The following is an 18,947-nucleotide window of genomic DNA, read 5'->3' as shown; positions in this document are numbered from 1 at the left end:
GGGGTACCCGCATTACCGGTGGCGTCCAATTCAATTGCAGCCTTTACCAGACCAGCTGCGCTGGGGCACTGTCTAGTTTGATGTCGACGTCATCTTCCAAGCTGTTGGAATCGCCGCTAAGGACAGCCTGCACAAAATGCGTTATATAGTACGAAGAACGAGATAGGTCCAAGGACTACTACAATGCTACTTATAATGACTGATGATGAGCGTGGGACGTGGGCAAAGTCCGTTCGATGCAACGAGAGATGGCAAGAGTGGTCGAGATAGCTAGCGATGGAAAAAGTCCAGTATTGTCATGAGGTCAATGATGGGATGGGGGATGTCCGAGCAAGATCGTCAACACCAGCACCATATACAACCGGATCCAGAGTACGAACGAGCGAATCAACAAAAAACGGGCGCGCCTGCTGATGCCAGCGCAGTACCGTCAAATGAACTGTCTATGACTGAGAAAGGATCTTGTCGATCGCTTCGTTCAGGAACTGCTTCTTCCCTGACAAGTCAGCCTTGGGGAACCGTTGCTGGATCGCGTCTCGCGCAGTCCTGTAAGAGATACACAGATGAGTAACGGAATACAGACTAGGACAGGGTTGAGCTTACTTTTTCGTCACGGTCATCAGATCCTGCGTGCTCAGGTATGCCCGTAGAGCAGTGATGAGCTCCTCATCCGTCGGGTCGACGCTATTACTCGGACCTGCCGCGAACGGGTTGACGGTCGTCGCGAGCGAGAACGTCGACATTGGTCGCTGATGCATGCCCGGCGCCATGGGCGGTGCGAACCCACCCTGCGAGCCCGAGACGTCGCCGCCAAACATGTTGAGGTTTGTCATGACAGTGTTCCGCGGAACGTTCGGCATCATACCATAGACACTGCCTGTGTTTTGGTACGGCATGGCCGCCGGCATCGCCATCCCACCACCATAATCAGAGCCATGAACAGACCCTGAACCACTGAACGGCATGAAGGGGAGCGTCGGCATGCCGAATTGCGACGGTGCGCTGTTGTAGTGCGATAGGTTGCCCTGGGAGTTGTTCGAGTGGTACATTGAGCGTTGTGGGTCCGTGACGTTCGTGTCCCGGTAGTAGTCCCCAGCTTGTGATTGGTGGAAGCTGGGACGGGGAGAGTGTGACCTTGAGGCGGGACCGCGTGACCTGTTGCCGGAAGGAGCCTTGCTATGGTAGCCAGTCTCGTCGGAGTGACGTGAGCCAGTCTCCCAGGCCTCGGCCTCGTACTCTGCAATGGCACGTCAGCGAAGACGATGGCAACGATTATGGGAGCAACATACCGCTGAACTTCTTGAGAGGGATCATAGACTCGTCGTACTTCTCGTCGTCGTTCATGATGACCTTCTTGTTGTTACCCTCGCCGATGACCAGACGAGTGTTACCCCAAGAGAAGTCGTCCATGCACCAGAAGGCATACACCGGGAGGAAGAAACTGTACACCGGGTAGCTGGAGATGCAGGATGAGCGAGCGAGAACAAATTGCACAAAGAGCAGAAACTTACGAGAGAAGGTAGACAACCATCCAACCGATGAGCATGAACTCGCGTCTGAGCAGGAAGACCAAGGCCTGAAGACCATACACCGCCGCCAACATGACGATTGAGATGATAGGGAGGGCGGACTTGCCAAGAGCTACAACGACGATCAGGTAGACGAGGTAGACGACCGTAGACGGCAGGATGATGGTACCCAGCAAATCGATGAAGACGAAGAATCGCATCGAGAAGCAGCAGAATCCAAACAGCTCCGGCAGGAAGACGAGCTCGCAAAGGTTGTGCACCGTTGAGTTAATCCACCGACGACGCTGCGAGAATAGCACGCGCCAGGACTCGGGGGCAATCGTGTGTGCGATGGCATCCTGGGTGAACTTGGTCCTGAACGTGGGGAAGTGCTTGAGCAGGAGTGTGGTGAGGTAACGATCTTCACCGAGCGAGAACAAGTTCTTCTTGTGCAGGGTGTCGACGAGCGGCTCCGCGTACTCTTCAATGACACGATTCGAGATGATGATCGGCCGACCCTTGTCCGCAGTACGAATTCGGTACATCGAGAAACATCCGGGCAAACACGTCACAGAGCCGAACAAGCTCTCGAACGCCTTCGACAGATTGTGGGAGATGTAGTACTCGTACACCTGCAAACAGAATTGTCAAAAGAGTCCAAAACGGTTATAGCGAGCAGGAGTACCTGGATCATTGTCCACCATGAACCCTCCTCGTTGTCAATCTTGGTCTCACCACAGATACCGATGATACTGGAATCGTCCGCCGCGCTCGCAACCAACCTGTTCAAGGAGTCGGGAGTGACAGTCTGCACAGAAGCGTCAGCACGTGTCTTCTATGGAGTAAACCCTGCAACTCACCGTATCGGCATCAACAGTGAAGATGTACTCGTAGAATGCTGGGTCGATACCGATGACATTCCGCATCTGGTGGTAAATCTCCAGTTCAAGCGGGGCCATGGGGAAGTCGAAGTGGACACGGTTGAGGTACTGCATGACGAGAATCTGACTGTCACGCTTTCCACGGTTACCAGGCTTCGTCCGCTCGGTAGGCTTCCCGACCTTGACGACGACAATGTACGGAACAACGTGGCCCTCGAACTCGTACAGCCCAGAGTATACCTTGCCGTAGTTGAGCGCCTTAGAGCCCTCGCCGATAGCCTTGTACAAGAGCGGCTCCGGGTCGAGCTTAGGGTCGACTCCGAGAATGTCGAGAACGATACGAGGTGTTGTGCGGTCATTACCAGTTCCGATGATGTTACCGTCGCAGATGATGAAGATCAGCTTGCGCTTGTCGTCGTAGTTCAACGCTGCGAGCGAGTCGATTGTGCGGCGGAGCGACTCCTCGCCTTCCGTGTAACAGGGCACTTGACACAGGACGAACTTGTCCAGCATCTCTGGAGTCCTCTTTGGCGTCAACTGAAGGGCAGCCAAGACTAGACAAAGGCATCAACTCCCCGTCAAAGCGGTACAGACGACAATGTACTCACACTTTATACCAATGGACACCATCAGGATGATCGACATCACAAGTAGGATGATGTTCTGCACTTGGCACCGCGCGTCCTTGCGGAAGTCGGGCTTGCCCACGAAGAACAAATTACTCATGCAGTTGATGTTCTGCGCCTTGGTGTTCGGGTCGAGGGCATCAAGGATCTGATTCAGCGACTTCGTGATGTCCTGGCCGGGCTGCTGCTGGAACAATGATACGAGGTCATCGTTCAGGAAGTTGAAATCGTTACTGTCGAGAGACTGCGAGTTGATGTAGTCGGAGAGATCGTAGATGCTATTGTCGTAGATCGCCCAGAACCTGAGGTAGGACGTGAGCATTTGAGCTAACACCGAGTGTGCACCGAACGTACCTCTGATTGTTTGGATCGCTCGCCTCTGCCTTTATCTTCTTCCTGTCCCACACCAGAGGTCCTTTCTTGAATTGACGTATCTTCGGGAGAAAAATTGTCGTGTACCAGTCGGACTGGGAGAGCTTCGAGTTCGGCGTGCCGAAGATAGGCCCAGACTTATGATACGCCTGCGGGATCTCTGCGGTAAAGTTGGCAGGGGTAAGCTCGATCTGGTCGTTGGACGTGAGGCCCGGGCAGGCCAAGGGGATCGGGGGAGGGAAGTACTCCGTCAGGTCCTGCCCAGCAAGGGGATCAAGGACGTCGTCGGTGTTACTTTTGAGATTCGGGATGTCGGAGTGCTGGCCGTGGATGAAGTCCGACACGTCATAGACGCTGCCCTGGATCGTCACCCAGTAGTCGTTATCGCCGGTGTGCTGGTTGACCTCGTTTAGACTCCACGCTTTGTCGAAGTTGGGGCAGAGCAGTCGGCCGAACTCGACGATGTAGAAGATGACGACGGCGTTGAAGAGGAACATGAGCCAGAAGATCGTCACCTTCTCGCGCCACGCGAGCTGAATATCGGGACGCTTCATGCGGCCGAGCTTGTTGAGCAAGAACGACGGGATCCACCATGTTGTCATCCAGACAACATAGAGCCAGTACCGCCGCGTTCGACTGGTGGGAACCTCCTCAACGGTGTTCGGCGCCTTCGCGACTAGGTCACCCTCTTTCGACACCACGGGATTTGGTTCAGGACCACCCTTCTTGTCCCATTCAGAGCTCCAGCCCTCTCCGCCGTCGCTGTAGGCTGGCGTCTCAGGATTGATCGGGGTCATGGGTTGGTTCGGGTAGCCAGCGTCCAGGTATCGTGATGCCTGCGGACCGGAGCGGTTCAACAACAGGTTGTCCTCGCTCTCACCACCATAGTAAGCACCGGGTGTGAGCGACTCTTGGTGAGTGTACTCGGTAGCATCGTCCGGAAGAACGCTCTCGTCGTCCCCAGCCTCTGTTCCGGCGCGCTTCGACTCCTTCTCCGACGCCCGAAGGACGTCCTCGACAACCTTCCATGCATTGTACGCCAGCCAGATCATGCGATGGCCAACGACGTAGTCCTCGCCCTCTTTCCACCCGTTCGCCGAAGCACACTGCCGTATTCGCTCGGCCTCGGAACCCCTGATCGTGGGCAGATAGCGGTCGCAGAAAGCGGTTTGCTCGAAGTCGACAACGAAGTCGTGCTTCTTCCGCGAGGCGATATCGGGCAGAAGGAGGGCGCGGATCTGAGCCTTGACGCGGCGTTTGTCGAACGAGTTCGCCGTCCCCGAGTCGTTCGGACGAATGCACGACACCGTCCAAAGACGGGCGCGATCAAGATTCCACATGATCTCCGACAGCGCGTAGTTGAGCTGCGTCGTGACCGGGTACACCTTCGATGGGTCCAGGCGAGCGTGATCTTCGCCCGGAGCAACGGTCGTGCCATCGCGAGAGGTGATAGCCGTGGGGGAACGGAGAGGTCGAGAAGAGACTTGCGCCTGAACAATGATGCTCTCGTCCTTGGAGTGGCGCTCCGTTGCAAGACTGGGTCCAGCCATAAGCTTAGCGATGAAGGGATCCGTAGAGTTGCGCAGGAGCGACACGAAAGCGCAGTCCAGAATGTCGGTGTCCTTCTCGACAAAGCCCCGCGCGTCATACGTCACGCTGCCGGCGAAGTGGTTGACGCCAAACGTCGTCAGATCAGGAGCCTCTGCGCCGCCAGGCGAGATGAAGGACGCGTGGACACCGAACTTCGACACAAGCTCCTGGAGAAGCTCCTCCTCCTTCTTCTCACCAGCCTTCCCGGATTTGAACGATGAGGACGCCTTGTTCAAGACGCCCAACATGCCTCCTGGTTTCCGGTGGGCTCGCTCGCTCAGCTGCGCGCCTCGCAAGAGCTCGACACATCCAGAGTTGTCCATGATGGAGATAGCGGGAAGCGAAACGCCGTCCCCGACGAGCTCGCTGTTGTACCCCACGGAGTCCTCGAAGGTATTCCGTAGGATATATGAGTGCATGAGCTCGTTAGACAGGTTGATGCAGAATTCGTCAAAGCCCGACTGGTTTTGCGCGCCGATGAGAGGGGTTGGGCCGCCAAAGTACATCGACGCCGACTGCGTGATGCCCTTGGTTTGGAAACCGGGTTGGTCGAAGAGAACGATCTGCGTGGAAGGGAGGGGGTCTTGGGAGGAAGGCGCAATCTTGTGGTTGGCGGTCTCTGTCACGAAAGCAAAGAGAATGGCGTAAAGGTCTTTCGCGAGTTGGTCGCGCTGAGCCCCGCTCTGCTGAGCGTTCATCATGACCGTGTACAATTCCTTGCGCACGTAGCTCGTCTTATTCGTGAGCACCTCGCTGAGCTCCTCTGTCGGAACACCGAGCAACCGTGCGACCTGATCCAGCACCGGTGTGTTCATGACGTATGCTGACACGTCGCGGGCATCGGCCTCGCCGAACTGCAGGTTCCCAAGGAGAAGGATAGCGACGAGCAGGCCGAAAATAGATGAGAGGTGCTTGGGCTTGAAGCCGAGGATCTTCATCGCGGCCCGCAACTCGTCCATGGCAATGCCGTCGTCGCTGAATGGACCAGCGGGAAGACGATAGCACCCTGATGAGGCAAGAAGCGCATAGTCCGACACGTCCTCCAAGGCATAGCGGTCCCGCTCCTCGGGCGTGGCGCCAGCGAGGAACTGGTAGAATACGTGATAAGTTCGTTCTTCGAAGGAGAGGCGTGAGAGGCGGGACTTGTCAAGACCATACGTGAGAACCTTGGCCGCCTGGATGCGCCCGCGGTCGTTGAAGTGTAGCTCGAGGTAGCGACTGTGTCGGGATGCGTTGGGGCTAATGAGTGTCTTGGCATTCCCGAAGGAATCAAGGAGCGTTGAGAGTGATTTGATCTGCTCGGCGAGTTTGGCTTCCTTCTTGGAGTGCGTCGAGAGCCGGAGGATCTGGTTCACCAGCAATTGCAAGCTGGCGCTCTTGCCAGATGCCGTGATCCCTCTATGTCCGCCGGTTCGTCGAACGTCAAGCTGGAGAATCACGGATACCACTCACCGAAAGAGGATTGCCTGAGACTCTGACCTCCTCCTCATAAGCAGGTACACCCGTGCAGCAAGGTCGTAGAGGTGAGGAGGGAGGCTCGCTGTGCCGGGGAGTGGGAAGCTGGTGTCCTTGTAACATCTCTCCTCGTACTCCTTCGCGCTGACGTCGTTAACATTAGCAAGGGTCTTGTAGGGATTAACGACGACGAGGTTGGATGCGCCGATTCTAGTATAGGGCTGATCTGCACGAAAGCGAGCTTGGAGAACAGAGAGGATAGTGTCGTCAGAGGGATAGACAGTAGCGGAAGAGGAAGAGGAAACGAGGTCGGTGAGGTCGCCAGAGCTGATGGCCTGAGAGGCAAGTGCGGCGGCCATGGCCAACAACAAGGAAAGAAAATAAGGGCGTGGACGCCGCCCTAGAGTAAGAGCAGACGACGGGAGGTGGAGAGAAATGCAAGCGAAGGAAGCGGCTCGGGCAGGCCTCAAGGGCTCCAGTCTCCGCCTGTGGGAGACGTGACGCCCGTTACGACGACCACCAGCGCCGATCACGTTTCGACACCGCTGCTCGGCCGGACTTATTCCAGCGTTCAATCGCGTTCTAGCTCCTTCGGCCTTGGTAACCACCATTCAACCCTTCTGCTATTTACTGTCTATGACGGAGACATACGTCCGAGCTTATGTGGCGGGCAACGGACGTGCAGGCACCTCCGAGACGCCTGGTTACCACGCCCAGATCACCGTGGTCTGGATGACAGAGCAAAAAGGCAGCGTAAGGATCACACAATTCCATACAACGAATGATCATAACTATGCAATATCTACGACTCCTCCGCCTCCTCAGATGCAGGGGCTCCTGTCCGCCGCGCAAAGGTGAGCGGTGGCCGCAAATGACAAGCACAAACCGCATACCTGAGTCCCCGTTCACAAGCGGTGCGCCAGGCGCCGGCGCGCTGGCCTCGCGCTGCAGCGCCTCCTCCCAGCCCTCCTCAAATAGCTCGGGATGCGCGGCGGGGTCCGCAACGGCGTCTGCGAGCTTCGCGCGATTTTTTGCGTGCAGGTCTGTCTGCCACGCCTGCACCGCATCCGGAACTTTCGACGGCGCGTACGTGCGCGCAAACGTCGCCGCCTCCGGGGCTCGGTGCGTCTTGATTAACAGATCAACGCATGGTTTGGGGTCGCCCAGCTGCAGCAAGGTGGCAAACGCAAGGTTGTTCTGGCCCTTCTCCTCTGTGACAAGCTCAAGATCAGATGCAATGCCCACGACGATAAACGCGTGTTGGTACGGTACGCACCTGCCTTAGCAGCTAGCTTCGCCAAGCCGTCCCGGTCGCCCGTCGCCAGAAGGAGCAACATCAGTGCACTGAGGTCGCCCGCCTTCTCGTAACTCTCTTGCGCGAGGTCGAACCGCCAAACGGCTAATGCGCGGTCGCCGATCGCCTTCCATTTCGTCTCGGCTTCGAGCTCGGGCACTGTCCGTGCAATTTCGACGGCCGCATCGAGATCATCAAGCTGTAGGGAGAGTTCAAACTTCTGATCTGGGTCAGTCGTGACCTCCAGCGCGAGTTCCTTAAGACCTCGCGCCTCGAGGAAGGACGCGATCTTGTTCCGGTGCTCTTTGGGTATTGAAGGGAGTATCTCGTTGGCAGCATCCATATCGCCGCGCAAAACCGCTGTCTGGTACTCGACCATGCTCAGCGAGAGCGCGTAGGAGTACACGTTCAAATCCTTGTCGACAAGGTATACGCGATTATGAGCAGGAATGTATCCTAGCAAATATAGTGGCCTGCGCAGGGGTTTAGTGTCGTGTCGTCACATGCACTAGAGAGCACTTACGTGTCGAAGGGAGTGATCGTATAGGATTCGCTGCCGATGAAGTAGTTGAGGCGGTTGGCAGCCGTTGTGTAGATGAAGCAGTCGCCTATCCACTTGGCGGTCTTGACGCTGTGAACATACTTAGGCCTATCGCCCTTCGTAGATAGCAAAGAGATAGTGCATACTTGTCAGAGATCTCCGCGACGAGCTCGAATGCTTCCTCGACACCCTCATCGCCCAAGTCAGCACCGGACTCGAGCTTAGAGGTGTATGCGTCCCGGTCAAAGCGCAGCACATAGAAAGAGTCCTCTGATGCGATAGCGACTAGATCTCCGGAGCCCGACCAGTAGATCTGAATGTGGCACTTCGTCAGGGAACGAGGTGCATTGGCCACGCGGCTGACTCACGTTCTTCGCATCGACTTCAACTCTTCTTACGATCTCACCAGATTCCCAGTCCCAGAACACAACGAAGCCAGCACCTCGCGCCCCGAGGAGAGTGCCGCCGTGAAGTCCATCAATGGCCCACGACCCAGCACCCTTCATGCCCGCGCCTCCGCGCTCACGGAAGTTCTTGTAAACACGGACCTTCATACGACCCTCGAGCACTGCGTAAGTGTTGGAGTCGCCCGCCCATGCGAATGAATTGCCGTTGCCAAAGGCCTTGTTGCGCCATGCGAGGGCAGTGTAGACGATGTACTCCCCGTCGCCGACGACAGTTACGAAACGGCCGTTAGGCGAGTGCAGAAGGGCGGTCGCGAAGACTTCTGTCGTGCCCAGTTCCTTGACAGAGATGGGTATCCGGTTCCCGTCCGCGACGGAGTCTTCCTGAATCGTCTGGAGGTTTGCGGAGAGGACCTCGTTATTACGGGTGTAGACGACCTTGCCGGCGGAGTCCATGCTGTACGTGGGCTCGTCACGGCCGAGCTATTGCCCAGTAAATGAACGGTCGTCCGATTTTACATGCATTGACACGGACCTTGATAACGACAAGACCTTCGTCGTATCCGACAGCAACCTCGTTTGACGTCTTGCGCACAGCGATACACCAAGCGCGTTCCAGGGCATAGCTGAGGGTATTCTCTAGACGGTACGTACCGCTGTTCCAGAGCTTCACAGTGCCATCCTCACCGCCGGAGACGATTAATGGGAGATTGGGGTGGAAGACCGCGAAAAGCACATTGTTCGAATGCCCCTCCAGAGTCTGCACGCAGCTCTTGCTGAGGTAGTCCCAGATCTTTACGGTCTTGTCGTCACTCGCGGTAACAAGGTACGGTTTGTCCGCGCCGGGGTAGAACTCAACGTAGTTGACGCCCTTGTCGTGCGCTTCCATGGTGAAGTTGGGCGTCGAAGCACCAAGAGACCAGATCTTGACGGTACGGTCCAGACATGAAGATGCGAAGGTGTTGGGGTCTTTCGGGTTGACAGTGATGTTCATGATATAGTGGGTATGGCCCTCGTATGTCTATGACATGGTCGGACGTGGTCGGACGGCATATACGCATAACGGGACACTAGTGTCACGTACCTGGATGCACCTCCATTGCTTGTCCCAATCCCAGGCGCGAATGGTCATGTCGTCACTACCCGTCAGAACGATGCTCGCAGTCGGGTGGACGGTTAGGCATCTGATGTAGTCTGGGTGCGCCTCAAAGGCCGCAACCTTTTCGTGCGTGTTGTAGTTGAAGATCCGGAGCTGAAAGTCATCGCAACCCGCGACGAACCAGCTCTTGCGGGGGATAAAGCGGACACAGCGTACGGGAACCTCTGCGATCTCGAATGTCTTGATCAGTGCGCCGGTGTCGTGGTTATAGATGTTAACAGTGCCATTGTAGAGACCGGCGAGTATCCAGGGCTCAGTGGGATGGAAGTCGACGCCCTTAACGCGATCTGAACGGGTGAAGAGTTTCCGCTGTATTGCATCTGTTTAGCTTGTTTCTCGGCGGATGGCTAGTTGTATGCATGCAGCCCACTCACGTTGATATCCAGCAACATAGTTGCGCCCTATGTAGTGCGCAAATCGTGCAGAACGGAGAGAATACCGTGACGAAGGAGTCGTAACCGGAGGGCGCAGCGAAGGGAAGACGTGGAAGAAGCCTGAGCAGTGCAGCACGCGCGCCAGCGTTCTTTGCTCTCGTCTGCCACCCTCAATGCTGATCATTTCGCTCTTGCTCGTTAACAACTTCGTTGCCATCCTATCGTGCATGTCTGAGAGACGATCCTTCACTTCACATCGCTTCTTTGGCTGTTTATCTGCTCCGACGTTCCTCGTGAGCACAATCTGGCTGGTTGGGAAGGTTCAGGGGGGCGATACTCCTCATCTGACATCAGGAATGGTGCATCCGGCATGGCAGGCGAAATCGTAAGTGCACGAAGTCACTAGTCAAAGCGCTGTTTCATCTCCGTGAGACGACGGCGTGGAGGAGCAACCCTGTCCACTCGCGTGCTGTAGGCGTGGATTGTACAGCCTGCGCCCTCTACCCCTGGGCCTCGATGTTGTGCAAGGAGACACTGAGGCGTGACGGTCTCGAGGATAAGCATTGTGAGCGATGGACTACAAGGGACATCACCGCGTACGTAGACATTGCCTTGTGTTTGCTCGTGAATCGTGCGAGATCTATGCGCCTCCTCGAACACGTGTGTTCGGCACCCCCTCGTGCAGCCCCAAGTGCCCAATCTACGCAGGCAAATCGCATCGCTATCTCGTGGAAAAAGCCTGTAGAAGCTCACCTGCAGCACGCCTCGAGCCCACCGCCTGGTAAGCGTCGCTCGCGAATATATACGACCTCGTCGACCACCACCTCTTCCCTATCGAAGAGCACGGTCTCTAGATTTTTCACGCTCCCTTAGCTTGATCCCCGAGATCATTCCTTCCCACTATGTCCTCACCACCCAAGAGGTCCAATACCGCGGCGCCGTCTCCTCCGCGACCCTCTTCCCCGCCCCCGGGGAAGGGGTCGATGCGAGCACGCATGTCGACTGCCATGCGCCGCGCGTCGACTGGCCTCTCGATCACCAAGGCGCTCTCGCGGACCTCCTCCAAGTCCTCTTTGAAGGACTCCCTGAAAGTGTCTACAGACTCGACGCTGGCGCCGCCCTCAGTAGAAGATACGCGACCAGGAGTCAGTCCCGTTGCAGAATCCCCTGCCCGCGAAGAAGCCGCAAACCTCGCTGAAGGCACCACAAGTATACTTCGTCCATCCCCGCTTGCAAACGTGGTCGTGACCGAGCCGACGCCGGAGCCGACTCCAGGACCAACTCCTGCTCTGGAGCTCAGCGTCACCGCTTCTCCAGAGCAGATAGCTGGCGAACTTCCGCATCAAGCGCCTCTGACCACACCGGAGCCCTTCGGCTTCAGCGACCCCATCCTCCCTACCACTACGTCGAAGCCGACTAATGTCGAAAGTCCCCAACTGCTTCCTCAGGATGCTCCCGCGATCGGCGAGCCTGTCTCCCTTCCCGAGCCTACTCCAGCAGTCCCTCTTCCTCCGCCCACGGTGGAGCCTGAGGAACCGATAGCCCTCGAGGACGGCCGCCAGGACTACTTCTCTTACGGCGATCCAGTTGTTGCTGCAACTTCTGCTCCTAAGGAGCCGGTCCCTGAGCCTGCACCTGTTGTAGCGGCAGCCGTCGTAGCACTGTCTCCAGAGCCTGAAACTATCCCGACCATCCCAGCGGAAGACTCCTACCATGCCCCGGAGTCGTCGTATGTCCACGTTCCCGATGACTCGGCCACATTTGCATGGGGCGAAGAGCCAGTCGCACGTCAGGGCGCTGCGTCTCGTGCGAGTTCTCCAGAGCCGGTTCGCCGGTCTCTCGATGCGACACAGTCGGGCCAATCTGGCAAAGTGTCCAGCAGGTCGTCTTTGGCTTCGTCGTTCGGCCAGCTGCTTCCAGAGAAGCGTGGTCGAAGTCGCAGTGGGAGCGTTCGGTAGGCAGTCAGATAAAATGCTCGGCGATGGCGTCCTGACCTTTGCAATGATAGCTTTACCATGGATGACCCATTTGCAGATCACTATGGCGTTCAACCTCCTGTAGCTGCCCCCGCTACGGAGGTGCCCAAGACAGTCTTGTCGCCTGTCGAAAGTGCCTCGATGCCCGAGTATGTATGCTCGACATAAGCATTTGCGGTATACTGACTTCACCTTGTCTAGACCGGTCGTTGAGCCTCATACAGAAATCGAGGACTCTGACACGCCAATTCAGGACTCGCCCACACCAATTCGCTTCCCTCTTCCTCCGAAGAACGACGTCATTGGTGCCTCTCAGTACGTCAGAAACTTTCTTAACGCATGAACACCGCTCATGCCATTCATTCAAAGGTCAAGCCATCAACCAGCGGCTGGGTCGTACAGCCTCGGCGAGCGTGACGGCGCATCTCTTGCAGAAACCCTCCACCCGGATACGGAGTGAGACTTTCCTGTTCCGCCCTCTGTGAGCATGCTGACCTGGATTTCAGTGAGCGTATCCCCCTCCTGCAACACGCCGCACCCCTTGCGCGCGGAGGTAACACGAAGACAGCCCCGAGCCGTGGGAAGACAGCCCACATCGTGGCGACGTTTGCCTCCGGTCCCATCACCACCGAACTTGCAGCGACGCACACATTGCATACCCTCGGATGGGAGGAGTACGTGCTCCCCGACAGCTCGTCCTACTATCACCACGAGGGTCTGCGCATCACGACCGACATCGACTTGCGGAATCCGCGGTACTTGCAGCGCGTGACGGAGTACGTTGAGAAGCAGCTTCCCCGTGAAACGACGATGCCCCCGCCACAAGGGTGGGAACTGTGGATCAAGAGCGGGTCGGTGCAGAAGAACGACTTGCGTCCGGTACAGAGCTGGGTGAACCATAAGCTGCGAATCATCACCGACGAGCCGCCCCCCACGATTTCCGGCGAGGGCTTAATTATCGAGCGGTTCTCGGAAGACGACAGTAAGTTTTGTAAAAGCATCCGTAGAGAGATGAGACTAACGCGTATGTATCTTTGAAAGAACTAGACATGGAGTATCGCTACTGGGGCTTCATTGAGGGACATCCCGCGCATCAAGCGATCTCTACGGAGACTCGCAAGGAAGCCATGGACGCGCTCCAGTGGTCTTACACAGGTACACAGATCCGGAATTCGATCTCGAGTAGTAGGCTCATAGCACCTCAGACTCTCTCCTTCCCTCCGCGCGACCCGCACCGCCTCCATTTGCGCCCCAGGAGTGCCAGGAGCTGATGAACATGCTCCGCTCCTTCGACAGCAACTCCACAAATGTCATGGTCGTGCAGACCCGTATCGTCTCTCGTGTCCTACTGCGTATTGGTGAGTGGCCGATGCATCACCGTCTACAAAGTGGTCTAACATACATTCTAGCGCAATGGCGGCAGATCTACTTCCGCCCCAACAAGCCCTTACCCAAGGATGCGATCAAGGGCGTCACCGAGCCTCGGCGCAAGCCGTTCATTCGCGCGATCACCGACTTCGTCATCGGCTGCTTGTTCCTTGGCATCCCGTACCTGTTCATCGGCCGTACGCACGGCACGACATTCGACGAGGAGAGCGGCTTGTACAGTGCGGGTCCCATGCTCATGATTAGCGCGTGCGCTTGCCTCGTGGTCCGTCTTCGCTGGCTTTTCATGACATGGTGTCCCGCTAATCTTCTCTACTCTACAGGCTGCTGTTATCCTGAGCGCATCGGTAACACTTCTGTCGCTGCCCCATCTAGACGATATACCAAGGGTAGCTGGGTTTATCGCGATCGTCTGCTCGGGGGCGAGTATGGTGTCGGCGGTCCTAGCGCTGTTCCGATACAAGACGGAGATGGATAGGACTGTCTACTACCTTGGTGGAGAGGGGATGATGGTGCTGTCGGTAAGTGCTCGTCAGATCCCGTCATTGACCCTTGCTCGACTCATGCTTTTCGCAGAGGCGAAGCGTCATTTTCTCGTTGCCTCTCGTCTTCCTAGCGTGGGCTATTGCGGCCTTCATGACTGGGATCACTCTATACTCCTTCCGCGGCGCGTCGGTGGCCAACCGCGGCCAGATCACTCAACCCTTCGCCCCATATACACACTGGGCCGTCGTCGGCACGCTAGGGGCGATTGGCGGCATGTTGACCATTGCCGCTGTTTTCTCTCGCCGTTGAGGGTTAGCTTCTTCTATTTCGTGAGTCTCTGTCCATTGTAATATGTTCCCCTACATTATTCCTCGTCTGCACATCTCAGTCTCCTGACCCCGACGCAAGCGCCGTCGTCCCTTTATGCATCAAATGACGCTATAGCGACCACATGTATGATCCTTAGTACTGAGGTTCCGTCGTCAATGAGCATTCAGTTTGTGCTGTCAGCATAGATGACTCATTGGATAGATGTGAGATACCACAGTTACGTTTTCTATATGCCCATGCATCGATAGACTGAATCAGTGTGCTTCCGTCATTCACGTGCTCCGGTGAACTCGTTGGCCATGTCCCCTCATGGTCCGTCGGCGACAGGGCAGGTAGTTGCTGTCCCCTTCATGAGTACGTGTTCGGTGGCTTCCATTGTGCACCACTTCTCCCACATGAAACTACAATGAATCGAGAAGTAGTCATCCGAGCAGCAACGCTTGAGACGGAACACATCGAGCGATTGTGTGTGACGTCGGCACACCTCCCCTCTCACACCGAGGATTTCGAGACAAGCACGCTACGTGTAATATTGGGGCACGATACAAGCATCCGGGTGTTCTGTACCTTAAGCAGCACATATAGATCATTGTATCTCCGGATCTTTACCTATCTCCATAGTGGTGTCCGTCGACTTCAGACTCGAATTCTTTGCGAAGCTGGGAATCGACAACTCATGCACTTCCGTGCGCGAAGTTTGGTTACGCCGGCCCCCAGAAAACTAGGGAGGGTCCATTCAGTAACGATTCCTGTTCCTGTAGGAAGTATTGGAAACCGACCTCCAATCTAGATGGGACGGCTGCCAGGTGCAAGTTCCACGTCGTCGCAGACTTTTGCTGATCCTGACGTAGGCGCTTCCTACTTACACACCACTTGGCTGGGGAAGAAGATCGTCGACTTCTGGTGGCACGGTCTGGCTGATAGCTCTGTGCGTTTCATCTACGCTCTTCATTTACTCTTGCTTGACTACAGTGATAGTACCATGCCGCTGGAGTCCCTGCCGATTCTCCACTGCGCCACTCTGTGCTACCCTTCTGGCATACTCGGGTGAACGATGAAGGCGTGCCTCGTCCAAACGGCTTTCATGCGCTCGCTGTTGCTGGAAAAGTCGAGGTTATCTGCCCGGCTCGTGTGTCCGGCTACGGTGGCGACGGGTCAGTGATTCTGGAGGACGGCAGGTCTCTTCCCGCCAGTGCGGTCATTCTTGCTACAGGATATACGTCGTCTTGGCCTGCGATTTTCGACGGTGAGTTTCTAATTTCATGCATGTATGGCTATTATGATTGACAGTACCGTAGAGCAGACTATCAAGGATCTAGGATCGGATCCGCAGCCTGCGAAGGAAACGACGACGCATGAGTGGAATTACACTACCCTCGCAGGTTCTCCACCCATACATCCCGAAGCGAAGCGTTGGTCGTCCTCCCTGTATCGTGGAATCGTCCCAGCCAAACACATATCTCGTCGTGACCTAGCAGTCAATGGTGCAGTGGTACGCTACGATAGAACTGCAACATCCATCTGTCGCGCTAACTCCGAGATGTCTCAGGTTTCTCCCAACTTCGGCTACACCACCGAAGTGACCTCCCATTGGATCTCTTCGTACATCCTTGGCGACCACTTCTTGCGTCTGCCCAAAATTCCTGAGGAAGCGTTCGCGTCGACGGAACGAGACGCTGCTTGGCTGCGAGCCCGCTACCCCCAAATTCCGACGGCCCTCAACAACAGCCACACGAGCTACCTCGCGTTCTGGTCGTAAGTATCGTCGCAACCCTGTTTCTAGCGGCGCACTTACACGAGATTCCCCTCTGTCCCTATGAACCAGGTGGTCCCAACATGCCGACGATGACCTCGAGGACATGGGTCTCCCAATTATGCGGAGCGGAGGGAACGCCATCACCTGGCCATTCAAAGTTGTGAGTCTCGAAGAGATCAGCACTCTGAAGGAGGAACGCGATGCGAAACGGGCGGCGGATAAGGCTTGAGGGCGTCTCGCTGGCTACTACTGCTCATGTATAGCAATCTAGGTCGTGCGAATGCATCCTAGAGCGTATGATTAAAGCATCGTCTAAACTTTTGTCAGATCTACTTTCACTCGAACAGGTCTGTGCCCAAGGACGGGAACAAGGGGCACAAGCAGCTCATCGGTGCAACCATTGACTTTGTCATCGGCTGCCTGCGCCTTAGCATCCCGTACATGTTCATCGGCCGTACGTATGGTCACTCGACGTTCGACGAGGAGAGCGGCTTGTACAGTGCGGATCCTATGCTCAAGATTGGCGCGTGCGCTTGCCTCGTAGTCCGTGTTCGCTGGCATGTCATGACAAGGTGTTTCGCTAATCTTCTATCCTACAGACTGTTGTTATTCTGAGCGCGATGATCGGTGACCCTCGCCAGGTGAATATGAGGTCGGTCGAGTCGAGTCCTGAGGCCACGAGGAAGGGCGTCGTGTCCCCTCGTCGGGTCTGGGAGACACTGTCGAGGGGCGGATCTTGGTGAAGGGATCGAATCGTGTACGACAGGTGTAAACGGTATCTGAGGGCCAGTGTACATCCAATCCATCGTCATGGAGGTACACCAAGAGTTAGAGACGACTGCGAAGGAGAACGGTTGTATCGGCGTAGGGCATTAGGCGTCGAAAGGGTTGCCGAGGAAGAGGGCGGCCGACGGGATCTGAGGTGAACATGCTGGTCGTCCATCGGTAATATGAACGAAAGAGAGGAGGGACGCATCAATGGATCCCTAGCCGCGTTGATCACTCAGATTCGAAGCCTGAGTAGCGGAGAGAAGCAAAGAATGTAAACGACACTCACGCTTCGGCATACACCCCATATTCCTCGCCCGACCGGCAGCTCTGCACCTCGTTCTCAAGGGGCGGTGCGAGGGGAGCGGAGAGGGGGCCCTCAGCCTCGTGCGAGGCGCGGTCATTCTCCAGCGTCGGGTCGACGATGCTACATGCGCATTGTATTGAGAACAATGTGCGGGCATACGCAGAAGGGAGGGGCGTACTTGATGAACCTGAGCGCAGCACTGGACCACGACAGCTTTAGCGGCATATCGTCCGCGTTATACCCGTTCAAGTACCGTCTTGTCCCCATACACGTATGTCAGCAACTTCAGGAATCGCTGCGCACAATCTCCTCGTTCGCCACTCGCGCGGCTCCAAAAAATTGCGAGCTCACCTACCTTGGGTCGGGAGGCGTAGAGCGCGAGGACAATGAAGTGGATTTGCCGCAGAGATTTCAGCAAAACCCGAATGACGTTGATGACGCTGCGAAAGGGGTTGCAAAGGTGAACAAGACAACGCGCAGGCGATCGGCGGTCACTCCTGAAGTACACCACATCTGGGATGGTGGGCTAGCCGGCAGCGCGGGGGGACGTGGGGGGACGTGGGGGGGTGGATGGTGTGAGCCGTCGTAAGCGACGACAGGATAGTGGTGCGTCGAAGCCGATGCTGACTCTGACGGCGAGCGCAGGAAGAAAATGAGTGGCGTGCGGCAAGGAACCATGCTGGTTTGACAGTGCGGTTGACTGGAGAACACGTACGTACCTGGCGTCCGGGGACAGTCGGAGCGGAGGGTGTCGGTGTGGGCTGCGGCGCGGGATTGAGTTCACGCTGACCATCAAGGGTAAAGGCGGCCATCGACGATGTCGCCAGTAAAGAGAAAGCGTCCAGAGTAACTCATCGTGGCGCACAAGGAAGGGCATACCAGTCGCCAGCAAGTGCGGGAGGAAGAGCAAAAGCACCATAAAGCCAGAGCGAGCGTAGCAATGGAGAGCAGGGCTATCAGGAGAACAGGAAAGATGGAGGAATAAAACTGTGACTATCAGCGTCGGCGGGGAGTTCGTGGGACATAGCGAACAACGTGCGCGACTGAAGATGAGACGACCGTTCGGGGAGGGGCAGTCACAGCCGCACATGGGGTGAAGCGAAGGGACTAGTGGCAAAGAGATTGGACAGGAGAGGAGAGTCGGGAGCGGCTGGACGAACGCGTAGTACCTTGTACAATGTACGAGAACAAGTACATCAATGTCGGGCCGCCCCGTGTTCCTCTTCCATCCCGCCACATTGTCTACTTACTAGCATGACCCCAGAAGCTACGACCCATAACGTATTTCATGGATATCTCCCTCCCTTCCTCTCCAATACATTTCAGACTTCGCACACTTCACTTGCATCCTGGACAGTACATATGGGTGAAATATGAAGAAAATCGGTGGAGGTTTGCATTGAGCATCGCGGAATTACACGTCTGACCCCAGAAGCTACGGAAAAGCGCCCATAGATTGTCATGGATGGTCACAATGCCGAAGACTGCCGATTCAAACACCGCTGTTATCAGTCGTTTGATAGCGAAGTTGGCCGGGGCAACATTGTCGAAGCGCTCAGATTGAAAGTCAGCTTTATCTCGGTCAGTGGCTGAATGTCACGCTCGAGAGACCTCTTCCTATCTTTCGAATACTGCAACCCGGAACCCTTCGGAGACTGAACAAGAAAGTTTATTGAGAATGTTCAGAACACTTTGCGAAGTTACAGAAAGATCGGCGCTGCAGATCTTTTTTGG

At 56.1% G+C, this 18,947-nt stretch overlaps 5 protein-coding genes across 5 annotated transcripts; 2 read left to right on the top strand and 3 right to left on the bottom strand.

Moving 5' to 3' along the window:
- Positions 1 to 125: 125 nt before the first annotated feature.
- On the bottom strand, positions 126 to 6,848 carry DICSQDRAFT_104531 (chitin synthase). The gene is made up of 9 exons (XM_007364870.1): positions 6,430 to 6,848; positions 3,370 to 6,375; positions 2,998 to 3,317; positions 2,369 to 2,943; positions 2,194 to 2,316; positions 1,512 to 2,140; positions 1,290 to 1,456; positions 604 to 1,237; positions 126 to 546 (listed from the first exon to the last, which is right to left on the bottom strand). Exons 1-9 carry the CDS (start codon positions 6,789 to 6,791, stop codon positions 444 to 446), a joined length of 5,919 nt encoding a protein of 1,972 aa, XP_007364932.1. The 5' UTR covers positions 6,792 to 6,848; the 3' UTR covers positions 126 to 443.
- A 324-nt stretch (positions 6,849 to 7,172) lies between these two features.
- Positions 7,173 to 10,317, bottom strand: DICSQDRAFT_104526 (coatomer beta' subunit). Its single transcript, XM_007364869.1, has 9 exons — positions 10,205 to 10,317; positions 9,756 to 10,139; positions 9,207 to 9,692; positions 8,636 to 9,154; positions 8,414 to 8,580; positions 8,250 to 8,357; positions 7,709 to 8,199; positions 7,326 to 7,643; positions 7,173 to 7,269 (listed from the first exon to the last, which is right to left on the bottom strand). Exons 1-9 carry the CDS (start codon positions 10,220 to 10,222, stop codon positions 7,235 to 7,237), a joined length of 2,526 nt encoding a protein of 841 aa, XP_007364931.1. The 5' UTR covers positions 10,223 to 10,317; the 3' UTR covers positions 7,173 to 7,234.
- A 2,912-nt stretch (positions 10,318 to 13,229) lies between these two features.
- On the top strand, positions 13,230 to 14,361 carry DICSQDRAFT_58700 (uncharacterized protein; the record flags this gene model as incomplete). The annotated part of the gene is made up of 5 exons (XM_007364868.1): positions 13,230 to 13,335; positions 13,386 to 13,538; positions 13,590 to 13,831; positions 13,890 to 14,087; positions 14,143 to 14,361. The coding sequence occupies 5 exons, from the start codon at positions 13,230 to 13,232 to the stop codon at positions 14,359 to 14,361; spliced, it is 918 nt and encodes a 305-aa protein (XP_007364930.1).
- A 320-nt stretch (positions 14,362 to 14,681) lies between these two features.
- DICSQDRAFT_169248 (uncharacterized protein) lies at positions 14,682 to 16,881 on the top strand (the record flags this gene model as incomplete). Its single annotated transcript, XM_007364867.1, has 8 exons — positions 14,682 to 14,736; positions 15,234 to 15,310; positions 15,361 to 15,628; positions 15,681 to 15,874; positions 15,932 to 16,137; positions 16,208 to 16,298; positions 16,466 to 16,681; positions 16,738 to 16,881. The coding sequence occupies 8 exons, from the start codon at positions 14,682 to 14,684 to the stop codon at positions 16,879 to 16,881; spliced, it is 1,251 nt and encodes a 416-aa protein (XP_007364929.1).
- A 310-nt stretch (positions 16,882 to 17,191) lies between these two features.
- On the bottom strand, positions 17,192 to 17,438 carry DICSQDRAFT_169247 (uncharacterized protein; the record flags this gene model as incomplete). The annotated part of the gene is made up of 2 exons (XM_007364866.1): positions 17,192 to 17,333; positions 17,392 to 17,438. 2 exons carry the CDS (start codon positions 17,436 to 17,438, stop codon positions 17,192 to 17,194), a joined length of 189 nt encoding a protein of 62 aa, XP_007364928.1.
- Positions 17,439 to 18,947: the final 1,509 nt, after the last annotated feature.

Source organism: Dichomitus squalens, assembly GCF_000275845.1.
Source record: "Dichomitus squalens LYAD-421 SS1 unplaced genomic scaffold DICSQscaffold_10, whole genome shotgun sequence".
Taxonomy (NCBI): domain Eukaryota; kingdom Fungi; phylum Basidiomycota; class Agaricomycetes; order Polyporales; family Polyporaceae; genus Dichomitus; species Dichomitus squalens.
The sequence above is the reverse complement of the archived record's forward strand: the minus strand, read 5'-3'. Positions and strand labels throughout refer to the sequence as shown.